Source organism: Lathamus discolor, chromosome 1 (assembly GCF_037157495.1).
Source record: "Lathamus discolor isolate bLatDis1 chromosome 1, bLatDis1.hap1, whole genome shotgun sequence".
Taxonomy (NCBI): domain Eukaryota; kingdom Metazoa; phylum Chordata; class Aves; order Psittaciformes; family Psittacidae; genus Lathamus; species Lathamus discolor.
Genome location: NC_088884.1, coordinates 164,038,411 through 164,053,576, shown reverse-complemented (window position 1 = coordinate 164,053,576; position 15,166 = coordinate 164,038,411). Strand labels below are relative to the sequence as shown.

The 15,166-nt window shown below is 44.7% G+C and overlaps 1 protein-coding gene across 6 annotated transcripts in view; it reads left to right on the top strand.

The window, feature by feature from the left end:
* The window catches only part of LOC136005126 (centrosome-associated protein ALMS1-like), a 64,612-nt gene that overhangs the window by 35,201 nt on the left and 14,245 nt on the right, over positions 1 to 15,166 (top strand). For all 6 annotated transcript variants that reach the window (XM_065662338.1, XM_065662328.1, XM_065662320.1 and 3 more), the window contains 4 exons: positions 3,557 to 5,288; positions 5,747 to 5,872; positions 7,937 to 8,104; positions 13,074 to 14,251. In XM_065662338.1, coding sequence (XP_065518410.1) covers positions 3,557 to 5,288; positions 5,747 to 5,872; positions 7,937 to 8,104; positions 13,074 to 14,251 — 3,204 coding nt within the window. The remainder of the gene's footprint in view (positions 1 to 3,556; positions 5,289 to 5,746; positions 5,873 to 7,936; positions 8,105 to 13,073; positions 14,252 to 15,166) is intronic.

Here is a 15,166-nt window from a genome sequence, read left to right as displayed (position 1 = left end):
TGTAGCTCTAAATTTGCACTGCAATCTCTTGTGGATCATATGCCATATAGATCTTTTTTGGAAAGATGACACATAACAAGCACAATAAAACATGTGAAAGGCTTGGGAAGAGGAGTTTATAGCAACTTCTGTGCTTGCTCTCAGGAGTAGGAGTTGCTTGGTATTACTTAGAATCAGAATCGTGGAATGGTTTGGGTTGGAAGGGACCTTAAAGCTCATCCAGTCCCAACCCCCTGCCATGGGTAGGGACCCCTTCCACTGGAGCAGCTTGCTCCAAGCCCCTGTGTCCAACCTGGCCTTGAGCACTGCCAGGGATGGGGCAGCCACAGCTCCCCTGGGCACCCTGTGCCAGCGCCTCAGCACCCTCAAAGCTCACTCATGGCCTCACTGCTTCAGGCCATCAAAACTGGTGTGTGGTTTGGGGAAGAGATGTCATGGGAGCAGCCCTACCCTGGCACGGGGCTGCTCTGTGTTCTTGTGTTCTTCTACAGTCCCTCTTGCCTGTAGGAACCAGGGTATCTAAACTAGTTTAGTTCTGCTTCAACAACATAAGACCGCAGAAAAATACTGCTTGGGAATAATAATCCAGACCTTGCTGAAATAGTTCCCTGCTAATGACATCTGGGATGTAAAAAGGATGGAAAATCAGCTGTGGAATAGTTGTTTATACTTTGATTTACACCAAAAGTGTTGTTGACTGAGTTTTCTATTTCCAAACTCCAGCTAGCTACTGAGCTATAATCATCCAGGGACCTGTGAAATATACTCTGCTGTTTCCACAGTTATTCCACTCAGTAGGAATATATAAATATAGCCAAGATTTATATCATTATCATTTTCTAAAGAAGCTTATCTGGCCCATCTCCATGGTACTGCATGTATCTGAGGTTTGCTCTCTGCAATTCAAGTATCGTTATTTTTAATGACTCTTAAATTAAGGAAGGGCAGAGAGTGATAAGTTAAAGATGTCCATACTTAAATCCTCTCTAAAGAAGGCTGGTGGCTTGCAGTTTCACATTCACCAACATGAGCTCTTATGATTTGGGTGTAAGGTTTGGATGCTGATTTGTCTTTTGTCCTGTCCATTCCCAGTGGTCACTAACAGTGATGCTGCTTCTGAAGCTAAACTGACCCATCACAAAGCCTCGGGGTGGAATAACGTAAGAGGGAGCTGCTTCCTGCATGGTGCGGTTTGTGTCAGCACTGGGACTGTGTGAGACCTGGTTTAGTTAGTGCCCACCTAAGTGAAGGCCATCTCAGTGTGTAGATAAATGTTCCTTTCCCTAGAATCAATACAGCTACTTCTAAAGGTTTCAGCTCTCTTGTTCTTGCCCCTTGTTGGAGGTGCAGTGTTAAAGGACCAGGTCAATAGTTGTCTTAATGTGCTTCAGGGTAAAATCTGTTGCAGTTTATAGTGAATGATAACTTAAGGTTTTCCCAGTTGTACTTGCAAGGCTTTCTCTTCGTGTTCTTAGAGTGACAGCTTTCTGCGTGCACCTGGGAGTGTGATGTTTTCTTCACTTGTGATTTATTTGCTTGTTTGTGGTGTGATCTTTAATCTCTTAATCTTCTCTTCCAAACTACCTTTTCCATATGCGAGTCAGGTAAGTTGCTGCATGGATCAACTCTCAGCATTTGGAGCTTCTGCTGTAATGAGAAAAGTCTTGGGAGCAAGGTCTTCTCCATCCCTACCTCCTGATCCTTCCACATGCACAGGGAGTTGCAGAAAGTAGGGAAATCATAAAATCCCAGCCTGGTTTGGGTTTGGAAGGGACCTTAAAGCTCATCCAGTCCCAACCCCTGCCCCGGGCAGGGACCCCTTCCACTGGAGCAGCTTGCTCCAAGCCCCTGTGTCCAACCTGGCCTTGAGCACTGCCAGGGATGGGGCAGCCACAGCTTCTCTGGGCACCCTGTGCCAGCGCCTCAGCACCCTCACAGGGAAGAGCTTCTGCCTAAGAGCTCATCTCAGTCTCCCCTCGGGCAGGTTCAAGCCATTCCCCTTGGCCTGTCCCTACAGGCCCTTGTCCCAAGCCCCTCTCCAGGTTTCTTGTCATCTCTTTAGGCACTGGAGCTGCCCTAAGGTCTCACTGAAGCCTGTCTCCAGAGCAGAACAGTTTAAGGCACAGCTTTTTATACTGCTGTGTAAAACACATGCCAGAGACGCCTGAATCCGTGTAGTCAAATAGTGGAGCCCTTAATACAGTGATCCTGATACTGAAGGGATGATACAGATGTGGGACAATTCATATGGTCAAACATGTAAATGTAACCTAGTTTCAAAGAGACTTTATGAGCACAGACAACTGACAGTGAACTTCATTGGTTTTGTGGGATTAGCATGTTATGTGAAACCTCTCTGCAATACCTTCTCTTTCTTGCAGCATTGTCACCAGCATTGTAAGCAATAAAAATCCTCTTTGTGGCAAACGTACCTGTTTTGATGGGAGAATGACACTATCTGTACCCGAGAACTGGAAAGTTCTGACAAGTTCTCACTGACCTTAAAAAGCAAATCAAAACTCTGATGATTTTCAGTCACTTTCTCATTACTGTCAGCAATGGGTTGGGACCATAAAAATAAAGAGGTTTATTGCAGCAGTTGTCTAGAGGGGAAATTGGCTTCTTTCAGGGCAAAGAGAAATACCAGTTATGGGAAATTGAAGCTTTTCTAATTAAGTATTTTCTCATTAGTATAAAGAGCAGCTTTCTTTTCTTCCTTGTTTCTCTCATATAACTGAGTTCCTTTCGGTTTAGTTCTCCTTCATAACCAGTAAAGTCAAACAACTCAAGTGCAAGGGAAACCCTTTCTCTCAAGTTGTGTTTCATACAGTGATAGTTATGGCAAAGCAAAGTGTCAGCTGTAGAAGCATCTCCATAACCCTAAAATGTCCCATAAAGCAGCTCTTTAATAGCGTGGAGTTTGTGTGGATTCATCCAGACCAGCAGAGTTTTGGTGTGTCTCTGCTACCTGATGGCTTGGAGGTCACCAGAACTTAACATTATGTACTTAGTTCAGGTCTGAGTACTTACAACTGGAAGTAAACGTGGCTTTCTGTGTTGGTGTTTCTGTGGAGCTCTAAGGGGATTCTTTTAATCAGTAATGCATAGGTCACAAGTAGTTGACTTGTATGTGAGTTCTCCATCCCTGGACATTTTTGAGGCTTGGTGGGACAATTACCCTTGATGAGGATGCTGAGGCGCTGGCACAGGCTGCCCAGAGAAGCTGTGGCTGCCCCATCCCTGGCAGTGCTCAAGGCCAGGTTGGACACAGGGGCTTGGAGCAAGCTGCTTCAGTGGAAGGGGTCCCTGCCCGTGGCAGGGGTTGGAGCTGGATGAGCTTTAAGGTCCCTTCCAACCCCAACCAGGCTGTGATGCTGTGATTCTATGATTAGTTCCATTACCAGATGAGTTCCAGAGAAAGGGTGTGCTCACACATGGTGACAGACTCTTGATTATTGACAGCACGAGTCCCCTGAATTCCACAATCCAGATTTGGGCAGGGGCAGGGAGTTACCCCCATAACCTACATGAATTCTTCTTCTTCTCTGTTTTTCAGGCTCCATGGGTCTGTGGTTTGGAAGCTGCTTCTGGGTGCAGTCGTAATGGGGAACAGGACATTGAGCATTTCAACATTCCAAGTGACAGAAGATTTCAGACTGACAAGCACAGACAATCCATCAGGACTGAGGAGCTTTTAGAGTCAAGGTTGACGCAAGCTGTGCCATTACATCAAGCTGATCTTTCTGATTGTTGCCTGCTGAAGGATACACACATTAAATCCTTGAGGATTGTTCAAACGCCTATCTTCAACCAACATCAAACAGGTCCAACTGGTCATTCTGATGCTGCTGCTGGGCTTCACCCACCGTTGCATATGGAAGGGGACATGTGTGCAATGAGGTCTGCAGCTGCTTTTGATGCCCAAACAGAAGCCCATTTGCTGTCTCAGAAGAAGCTGATGATGGAGAAGTGTTCTGAAGATCTGGCCAAGCAAATCACTTCTATCACCTTTTCATCCCGAAAACGTTTGCAGTCACCATTGACTTCCATGGCACTCAGCAGTAGCTTTACTAGAGATGGTTTTGATGGGATAATGCCTTTGGAAGTTGACTGTGCTAGCACTGAGGAGCACAGCCATGACAAACACTGGGAGAGATCAAAGACCTCTCCTCTAAGCCCAATGCTTGCTGGCTCCGTGTCTAGTAAGATTGCTTATACTGCTGAGAAAGACAGGTTTCATCATGTCTCTGCTGACAGTAACAGTGTTGGAGCTCATCAAGAGACAGACTGTTTGTCAGATCAGGATTCTGAAAGCATCCGTATTGATAAAAGACAGACCTCTAGTGCAAAGAATTCTGATGTTCTGCCTCAAGATGTGACTGACTCAGGCAGGCAAAGTGCCAGACTCCTCGGGCTTGACTGTGAAAGGAGATTTGGTCAAGAAATTAATAGATTTAATGAACCATATTCTGTAAGCTCCTACCAGGAGGAGAAAAGCAGCCCAGCTGGCCATGTCCAGTTCTATGAGAGCTTAAAAGGTTCAGGTCCAGCTCTACAAACTGACCTGATGAGGGGCCATGTTAAACTGTCAGCAGAAGAGAAGAAAAATCCTTCTGATGAGGTACCCCTCATTCAGAAAGTGAGAGACCCAGTCGATGCATCTCACCACTCATCTACAGGTGAGATTTTATCCACCACATCTGTATCTCCTTCCTCACCAACTAAGAAAGTATTGTCTTGTGTCCACATAACTCTTTCCTCAAAGTGTAATAACTCAGAGCTGCAAAGGGATGTGAATACTGAAAATGAGATGAGAGTATGGGATAAACCTGGAGTTAAGGCTCAACCGTTGTCTTTTAAAGCTCCAGAAGCTTCAGTAGAAGCTGTTCCTAAATTGTCATCTGCTGATCAAAGACCTTCATCTTTCTCCATGCCAGCATCTTCAGCAGATCCCTGCCTCATCCTCTCCTCTGTCACCAGCACAGCAGGGCAAGAGCTGCCTCCACAGGGCAGTGAGAGACCACAGGTCACTGTTCCAGGTTCAGGGCGATGTAGTCTGAAGAATTTCAACTCTGTAGCTCCTGCAAGCACTGTGAAAAGCACTTCTGATGCTGCCACTCAGATAACAACAGAGAGTCCTGTAAAAACCACCTTTTCAGCAGAGATTTATGTTAATTCACAAGACAGTGGAAATGATGTTCACCAACCACCTCTCCAGAAAGCACATGAGCTTCCCAACAACACAGCTTCGTCTCCTGACAAGGTGTCCTCTTTCGCAAAGCAGGGTGGTGAGTACATGTGTCTTATGTAGATCGTCATCTGTCAAAGCCTGAGATATTGGAAGGGGCTTGGAGCATCCTGCTCTAGTGGAAGGTGTCCCTGCCTGTGGCAGGGGTTGGAACTGGATGAGCTTTCAGGTCCCTTCCAACCCAAACCATTCTGTGATTCTATGTTGGTACCTGAGTTGGTCTTTTTACATCAGTGTTTGTCACCCTAGTCGCAGATTGAATATTGAATAGATCAGTAAACTGGTTTTGATAGCAGCAGTCAACCTTCTAACCACTGGGCGAGTATTAAATAATGAAATTAAATGAATTAAATAGCTAATAATGGTAATATATTTTCCTAAAGAATAAGAGTTTTCTTCAGCAGTCTCCTTGGGTCCTGATTAGTTGCTTTTATCTTCAGTTGCGTTCAAGGATTAAAGCCTGACTTGTGGTAACAGCTTTGTCTCCCGTCCCCACAGATCAGCCCTTACTGCTGCCATATAAACCTTCTGGAAGCACTGGGATGTATTATGTTCCTTATCTAAAGGCAGTATCCAAAATGTCTCCAGTTGGATCAGAAACCAGCATGGAGAGGTCTCACTCAGGTATGTGTTTCATATTATCATTTATCTGTAATTATCTTAAGTCTTCCAAATGCAAACCGATGGCTGTAGCTCCTGAATCAAAATCCATCTATTTCATGTGCAGAAGTGTCTCAGTGGAGCTCAGAACTCTTCTGTCCTACCAGTTTAGAGTAAGTGCATTGGTTTTAACAGCAGGATGTCTTTGTTCGTGTTCACACTGCTTTATAACACAGAGCTCTACAAGTCCTGACTGGAGGCTATGGTTTCAATTGCTTTCATGAAAGGGATGGTAGTACTCCATTCTGGCCCTGAAAAGAAACACGGCTCCATGTTTTACAGCTTGATAATTCTTTACTTTCTCCTGGGAATGACTATTCAGCTTGGACTCTTTCATATCTCTGCCAGTTCTTCTTTTTAGTTCCCTTATTTATGGGCATTTTCCTCCCTTTTTATTAATTTGGCATGTGTGCTCTCTGAAATAGCTGCATAATACAATATGCATTTCAGAGAACAGCTTTCTCAGTACTGCATTTTCCCTCCCTGTTAGGGGATTCTAGTGTAGAAAGCTTTTCTACAAACAATGTAACTCATAACTGTGATTTAAAGTGCACATTCACCTCTTCCCCACATCATCCCAGTAAAAAGCATTTCTCTCTTACTGGAAGAAAGGATGCTCAGTGATTCATCAACTTCTTTTGCTTTGCCTGCTGTCTGTTATTTGTCAGTTCTCTTCTATACGTGCAGAATGCATCACTTAAGAATCATAGGTCTTACTTGCATGTTGCTTCCAGTCAGAGCTTTGTGGCATCCATACATATTTGTAGACAAAACTAATATTGCAGAGATGTCCAGGTCCTGCCAGATGTGCCCTAAGGGAGCAGCTTGATACCACAGTGACAGTAAGTGCACAGGTTAGTCATTATAGCCACAAGCTGTGCTTGTAACTATGTCTATCTCCTCTTTCTTATAGAATCACAGAATGGTTTGGGTTGGAAGGGACCTTAAAGCTCATCCAGTTCCTACCCCTGCCAGGGGCAGTGACACCTTCCACTACACCAGGTTGCTCCAAGTGCCATCCAACCTGGCCTTGAACACTTGGACACTTGAACACTTTACCACTCCCTCTGTTGTAAGATGCTCAAAATAAGAGAAACAAATGTGGTGTGAGTCTGTTGTTTTGCAGAAACTGTGCTGCTAGATATAAAATTTCAATATGCATAAGAGGCAATGCAAGGTTCTAGAAAACGTACAGCAGAATTTAAACATATCTTTTGTCCTTTAAACTCCCTGCTGCAGTTGGGATTCTCAGCTCATGACTGGTAGCTGATGGTAATTGAGTTAAGCTCACTGAAGTAACCAGGTGGTGTTGACAAGGAGAATAAATCAGTTTGGGACCATTTTAGGAGGCAACAGTATGATAGTAAGAGAGCTCTGCTGCTGGTGGCTTGAATTCTTGTTTAGAGGTTATGCAGCCCTCCTGTAGTCTTCCACTTTTCCTCCGTTGTTATTCTGAGCCCAGAAAATAGATATTTACATCAGTCAGAGAAAATGTCTGGAATTTTAATGTGAGCAGGAGGGGATTTGGACATTTTAAGTCCTGTATCTGCCTTTCCAGCAGACCGTCTAATACTCATTTTCTTGTGTTCTTCTGTGCTCATCAATTGAACAGGTAAAACGTGTCCACCTCTTAGGGAAAAACCTTATAATAAATGGTGTGAATAGAAGAATGGTTTGGGTTGGAAGGGACCTTAAAGCTCATCCAGCTCCAACCCCTGCCATGGGCAGGGACCCCTTCTACTGGAGCAGCTTGCTCCAAGCCCCTGTGTCCAACCTGGCCTTAAACACCGCCAGGGATGGGGCAGCCACAGCTTCTCTATCAATGTAAAGCTGTTGTCAGCAAAGATCATGGAAATCAGTGTGGCACAATACCCATTGCTTCTGCATTACTCACTAGAACTGCTCACTAGGGATCACGACCGTTGGCTGGTGAACATCCTCGTGCTACTACTCGGATAACAGGTTCTATTAGACCATGTCTTTTTTCCTGCTTCCTATTTTTACTCAGTTACTGCTCTTTCTCTGCAGGGTCAAATGATGCTCTTCCTCCGAGATTTCAGGCAAATGTGTTTGGATTAAGGGGTGATAATCCTGACACTACGGCTCTCAAGCATCAAGAAGGAATCTACAGTAAGAGGGCCAAGCCCAAGTTGGCCTGGGCTGAGGACCAAATGATGCTACCAGATGCTCCCCCAGGTAGTTAAAGTGTGTTTAATGTTGCATGTGTTTTCATACACATGTTTAATGTTACATGTGTTTTTATATACATGAAAGAATGTAGAACAGAATAATTACATTTCAGCATCCATAACTGTGTTCTTATGATATGCTGATAGTAGCCTAAAGATGCTGAGTGTGACTCAGTTTTCTCTTCCCCATCTTTCTGCTTCTCCCTGACTGCCCAAATATTTGGACATTAGTATTTGCAGGCATTCCTGTGGCCCCAGGACTTATTGTGGACTTTATAAGACATTTTTGGGGTTTGGTGGGGTGTTGGCTGGTTCTTTCTTGGGTTTTAAAGTGCAAAGTCTGTTTTAAATAAGTGTAGAAAGGATGCTGTTTTAGAAAATAACAGGAATTCCCTGGTAAATAAAACCAGGATATATATAGGATTTGTCTATCCTATTTATAAGATAGATATAGGATTTCTCTAGGATAGATAGGATTTGTTTATCCTATTTGCAGGATATAGGTAGGATTTGTCTGTGTATTGAATCACAGAACCATGGGATGGTATGGGTTGGAAGGGAGCTTGAAGCTCCTCCAGCTCCAACCCCTGCCACCGGCAGGGACCCCTTCCACTGGAGCAGTTTGCTCCAAGCCCCTGTGTCCAACCTGGCCTTGAGCACTGCCAGGGATGGGGCAGCCACAGCTTCTCTGGGCACCCTGTGCCAGCGCCTCAGCACCCTCCCAGGGAAGAGCTTCTGCCTAAGAGCTCATCTCAGTCTCCCCTCGGGCAGGTTAAAGCCATTCCCCTTGGGCTGTCACTCCAGGATTGGGGTTGTGTTCTTGCCCACGGATACACTGATGTGATGTCATGTAAAGTGTCTCTGTAATGTATTTAGCTGAGTTTTAATTTGATTTGCCTGATGTTTCTATCTGCCTCTACTACATTGACCTCGTTGGATGGTGATCCTGAGAGATGAAGGTCACGGTTACTACTATAGTAGCCTACTTAACGGCTTTACTTGTTGAGAATGCTGACAAAATGAAATCACACTGAACTAACTGATGATGTGGACACTGTATCTCCTGACAGCAGCTATAATCAGGAGTCCTGATGGCTCCTTTTTTGTACAGAACCTCATTCCAGGATTGCGAGTGGCCGATAAACTTCCTTGAGTCTGAGTAGGGATGGAGACTGTTGTGTTTGAGAATTACCTCCTGTTCCTGGACAGAGGTAACTGTGAACTGAAGATTGCTGAGGGGTTGATCCTCTCCTAAATGCAGTTATTAATTCCTCAGGGAAGCTGTTTATAGCATGATCCAGTATTTGTCAGCATGTGCTATAGTAAACAGTGAGCAAATTACGAGGAGGTAATAATCCAACTGTGGCTTTACTGAAGGATGGGACTGAAACATGAACAGGATAATGGGTTCTGAATTACGGAGTTCATGCTCTCTTGTATGCAGTCACATACAAAGGGGGGTGGGGAGCCCATTTATTATTCGTAGCATCATGTAAACTTATTTGGAGAACACTGAATGAAACAGGTTTTCACTGAGTGCCTCAGTGTGGCTATTGTTGCCCTTTTAAAGCAGGTACCTCGATAGGTAAGGTCCCCACACACATGTACTGATGGGGATTCCTTCTGATGGTTTGAATTCATCACTTTAAAAGGGGTTTTCTTTAAAGCTTTTCTCCTGAGAATGGAAAGATTTTAGTATTTCCAGAAAATAATATAAAAAGACCAAAGTGAACTTCATTATTTTATGTTCATTTTACTGTTTTGGTAAGTGTACCCATGACCAACAGTTGAACTAGTGTGACAGTGAAGACAATATTGTTTTCACTCAGGTTTTCTAATGGAAGAAATGATTCTCAGTGAGCACTTACAAAATGCAAGGATACAGAAATCACAGAATCAGATAGGTTGGGAAAGACCTTTAAGATCATCAAGTCTAAGCGTAAAATAAGTGGAATAAGGTACTAAAATGCAACAAGAATCGGCAGTAACAAACAAAACCTCATGTTGGAGCAAAGATCAATGGATGCATCCCTCTAAATAGCCCGGGTAAAAAAGAAAGGGGACCACCAATATAAAATCATCTAGTAGTATTTTTCAGTAGCTGTGATAGTCCAAAGACACAGCCAAGAAAGGAACTGAGTAGAAAGAACCTTCTGTTAAAGCGGCCGCTGCCGTTGAAGTTTTAAGGAAGCTTTGTGAAGACTTGAATGTCTAAAATCCTCCCTGACTTCTTCAACTGTATTTTTAGATGGTCTAATAAAAGATTATCTCTACCCACAGAGTTTGTCTAGAGCTTAAAATCATGCAAGTTATGGGGTTATTTTAATGTTTCTATAAACTTATGTTTTGCTTCTTTGCATTCCTTCCATTTTGTTGGGAATGTTAAAAAAATAGAGAAATGGCAGAAATTCTGCATAGTATTCCCAAGCCTGAGCTCATTTGTCAGGAGGCCGTAGAGGAATCTTCTTGCATCAGCATATAAACACTGACCTTGTATGGGCAGACAAAGTCCTCCAGTTTCAGAGTTAGTGAGGCTGGGTCTGGTTATGCTCTTCATGATCTTTGCATTACACTGGAGTGTCTCTGTGTTGGGAAGGGAAAAGATGTTTAGAAATATAAGGAAACAAGTAATTGATCATAGAATCCTAGCCTGGTTTGTGCTGGAAGGGAGCTTAAAGCTCCTCCAGCTCCAACCCCTGCCATGGGCAGGGACCCCTTCCACTGGAGCAGCTTGCTCCAAGCCCCTGTGTCCAACCTGGCCTTGAGCACTGCCAGGGATGGGGCAGCCACAGCTTCTCTGGGCACCCTGTGCCAGCGCCTCAGCACCCTCCCAGGGAAGAGCTTCTGCCTAAGAGCTCAGCTCAGTCTCCCCTCGGGCAGGTTCAAGCCATTCCCCTTGGCCTGTCCCTACAGGCCCTTGTCCCAAGCCCCTCTCCAGCTTTCCTGCAGCCCCTTTAGGCACTGGAGCTGCTCTCAGGTCTCCCCTTCAGGAGCCTTCTCTTGTCCAGGCTGCCCCAGCCCAGCTGTCTGAGCCTGGCTCCAGAGCAGAGCTGCTCCAGCCCTCGCAGCATTTCCATGGCCTCCTCTGGACCCGCTCCACCAACTCTGCATCCCTCTTGTGCTGTTCTGATGTTATTAAGTAAGAGGGCAGTTTATGAGGCAGTATTAACAGTGTGAATTCGCTCAGTTCTAGCCATTGCTGAGCTATTCTTGTATCACTTTCTCACGTTTCAGTGAGGTTTTGTAAAACCATGGCTCCTGGTGAAGTAGGTTGGTCTTTTCCTTCTGGCATGGGGGGATGCTCCATGTGGGACTTGCCATCCTTCGGCTGAATCGGTGGCAAAGCTGTCTCAAATGAAAAGGTGCTTTCCAGTTCCGTTGTCATCAGTAGCTCGCAGTCAGGGAAACAAGACTGTTTAAAACCAAACAGCGAAAGTCCCAACAGGAAAACAAACCTGGGAGGAATGTTGGAGACCTGGATTAAAACCAGTGTGAGTGTGATCCCTGCCATTAATGGAGCCTGAGACACATTTGCTGACAGCTCCCATTACCTTGTCACTGCTGTTACCATTACAGAATCACAGAATCACAGAATCCCAAGGGTTGGAAGGGACCTAAAAAGATCATCTAGTCCAACCCCCCTGCAAGAGCAGGGTAACCTACAGTACATCACACAGGAACTTGTCCAGGCGGGCCTTGAATATCTCCAGTGTAGGAGACTCCACAACCCCCCTGGGCAACCTGTTCCAGTGCTCTGTCACTCTTACAGTAAAGAAGTTCTTCCTGATGTTAACGTGGAACTTCCTATGCTCCAGTTTACACCCATTGCCCCTTGTCCTATCACTGGATATCACTGAAAAAAGCCTAGCTCCATCATCCTGACACCTACCCTTTACATATTTGTAAACATTGATGAGGTCACCCCTCAGTCTCCTCTTCTCCAAGCTAAAGAGACCCAGCTCCCTCAGCCTCTCCTCACAAGGGAGATGTTCCACTCCCTTCATCATCTTTGTGGCTCTGCGCTCTTTGTATTAACTTTTCAATTTATATTAAAGCTGTTAGTACTCTATGAGGCATCTTTAAATCACATACTTGGCTAAAATGGCATGGGATGTCTTTCAGTAAGCACAGAGACTTGGAAGGCCTTCTGGTGCTAGCGTCTGTAATCTCTACTTTCTGCTTGCATGGTTCACTATATGGTTCAGTCCAGTATACAACAAGCAGAACTTAAAACACGTTTTTACCTTTTAAATGTGATTTTTGATAGTATATTAGAAACTATTTCAGAATTATTTAGGAGTACATTCCTGTTAGCACATGCTGCATACTGATTTCATGTACATCTACTAGAAATGAGTTTATAATTGCATTTTCTTTGTAATTTCGGATAACAGCATATTCTGGGGGGATTTCACAGCTGCATTGAGCTAGGATGTGTCCTCTGGGCTTGCAGGCAAAGCAGGGCTAGATCTTGGCATGTGCTGTCCGAAATGGTTCAAGGAGCTGTGGAGGGAGTGGTATTGGTTGTACCCTATATATAGTGCTTTACAGAGTTAGTTGAGAGAGAACGTTCAGGTGTAGCCTAAGAGGACATTGTGCTCCATGGGCATTTGTCTGAAAAGGGGCAGAATGGGTTGTGGCTGCCTCTCAAGAGTTCCCATAGATAAAGACTCAGATCAAGTTTTGGTCAAGGTAATTACCTTGGTATAACTGGATTCCTCCTTCAGATTCAGTTGGATAGAATATTCTCTTGGATTCTGTGTTACAAATGATATAAAATATTGTCCATGTACTTCTAATAATGCTGAAACTTCATTTGTAAGCTTGTTGCATTTGGGAAGGGATGCAGTGATCCCTGCTTTTATCCTTTGAAGTGACTGGGAATCGTTAGGATGAAAATCAGCCTGGTTAAGATTTGCCATTTGCTATTTGCTTCACTGAAAAGAAAGAGATTCAAACGTTTTCTTCTCTTCTAGAACACACAGAGCCTGTGAAAACCACTCATTCAGCCTCCAAATCTGCACGGTTCAACTTTCACCATCCGGTGCCTACCTGCGAGAGCTACATCCTGTCTAACAGTGAGCTGTCAGAAGCCAGTTCTGGTGCTGGACCTGCTAGACCTTCTTCAAGTGCTGTCCTGCAGAAGAGGAGGAAACCACATCGTCATTACTGTGTTTTCTCTGCTCGTCATAAAAAAGATGGTGAAAGTGAATTCTTTCCACTCACTGCAGAAGCAGATAACAGCAGGAATGAGGATCTAGACACGAGCACATCTATGGGGAATGAAACATCATGGAAGGAGCTCCTTCACCGCAGTAGAAGAGAAGCAGAACAAAAAGCAGCTAGAACTTACCCTTTGCCACATAGCCAAACAACTCGCCTCAATGAGGATGGGGAGAAAGACCTGGCACGGAGACAGAGAACCCACTCCAGCAGTAGCTTAGATGAACTCTGGGTTAAGTTTTTGGAATGCCAGAAGAGACACCAGCACCATAGTTCCAGGAGTAATGGTGAGCTGACCCTGGTGGAACGCCTGGATCGACTGGCCAGGGTCCTTCAGAATCCCCTTAAGCACACACTGATACCAACAACATCTAACAAGAGTGTTTCTGAAAAGGGAATGAAGGGAAGAGAACAGGAGAAAAGAAGAGTGCCAGAAAAAAGCATGTCTGAAAGTACCTCTGAGCCTGATGCAACACATGTTGAAGAAAGACCACGCATCACCCATGGCAAAAATAGCTTTGTTGAGCTGAGGAAAAACAGGTCAGGAGAGAAAATCATCTGCCACATGAAGAACATTTTGGAGCAGCAGTACTTGGAAACTCCAAGTGACACCTCCTCAGAGGCAAGGCTTAGTGGAGATCATGGCACCACGATCACTTCCACCACCTCAGAGTCAGATACAGTGACCCAAACAGAGATGGAAACTGTCACTCAGACTGAGGTGAGCAGCTCTATTTCCACCATCGATACTGCCAGGCTGATCAGGGCTTTTGGCCATGAAAGAGTTCGGGTGTCTCCAAGGCTCTCCCAGCTTTATCATACCATCAACCACCAGAGAAGTCGCTCTGAAAAGTGGGACAGGGGCAAAGCAGTGGATGTGGAGTATCCAAAGGTGACTTCTGAGAGACACAAGAAGAGGAAAGAGACCCAGGTATGTGGTCAGATGGAGCAAAAGACAACTTTTTTTTTAAAGAACTGATCTTTACAGGAACTTCTCAACTGTTGTGCAGTGGGAGACTTGGTTGTCTGGGGAATTATTTTAACTTCCCAGAGTGGTGTTTGTATCACAGCCTCTTGTCTTTAGTCTAAGTAGCCCAAACAAGTCTTTCTGCCTTCCCAGGAATGACGTTGAGGTCAAACTATAGAATCCTAGAATAGTTTGTGTTGGAAAGGACCTTAAGATCATTCGGTTCCAGTCCCCTGCCATGGACAGGGACACCTCACACTAGACTGGCACCCTGTGCCAGTGCCTCACCATCTTCAGAGTAAAGAACTTCTTCCTTGTATCTAACCTGAACTTCCCCTGTTTCAGTTTGAACCCATCACCCCTTGTCCTATCACTACAGTCGGTGATGAAGAGTCCTTCTCCACCATCCTTGTAGGCCTCTTCAGACACTGGAAGCTGCTCTAAGGTCTCCATGCAACTTCTCCTCTCCAGGCTGACCACCCCCAACTGTCTTAAACACGGTTCTTTCTTTCCCTTGAAAGGTCCCTTTCAGCCCAAACCATTCTGTGATTCTGTGATGTTGGTGATTCCTGTGATGCTTGGCTCAACAGAAATCAATAGTCATTTAGTCGTAGTTACAAATATCTGTGATTAAAGATTGCTGTTTACTTCCAGTGAAAGCTCTTCTCCTCGGAGACCACTGTACCATTCTTTTAGGCAAATGCTGCATGTTAGAGCTCAGTTTCTGACAGCCTATTGTCAGCTCAGCTTCCCAAAACCTCCGTTACAGCTTGCTTTATTTATAGATGCTGAACCCATCATCCCAGAAGGATTTTTATCTATTCCAGTTTCTGTTATTTCTAAAGTGCTCTTCAGGCTGCCATCTGGTAGCAGGTACAA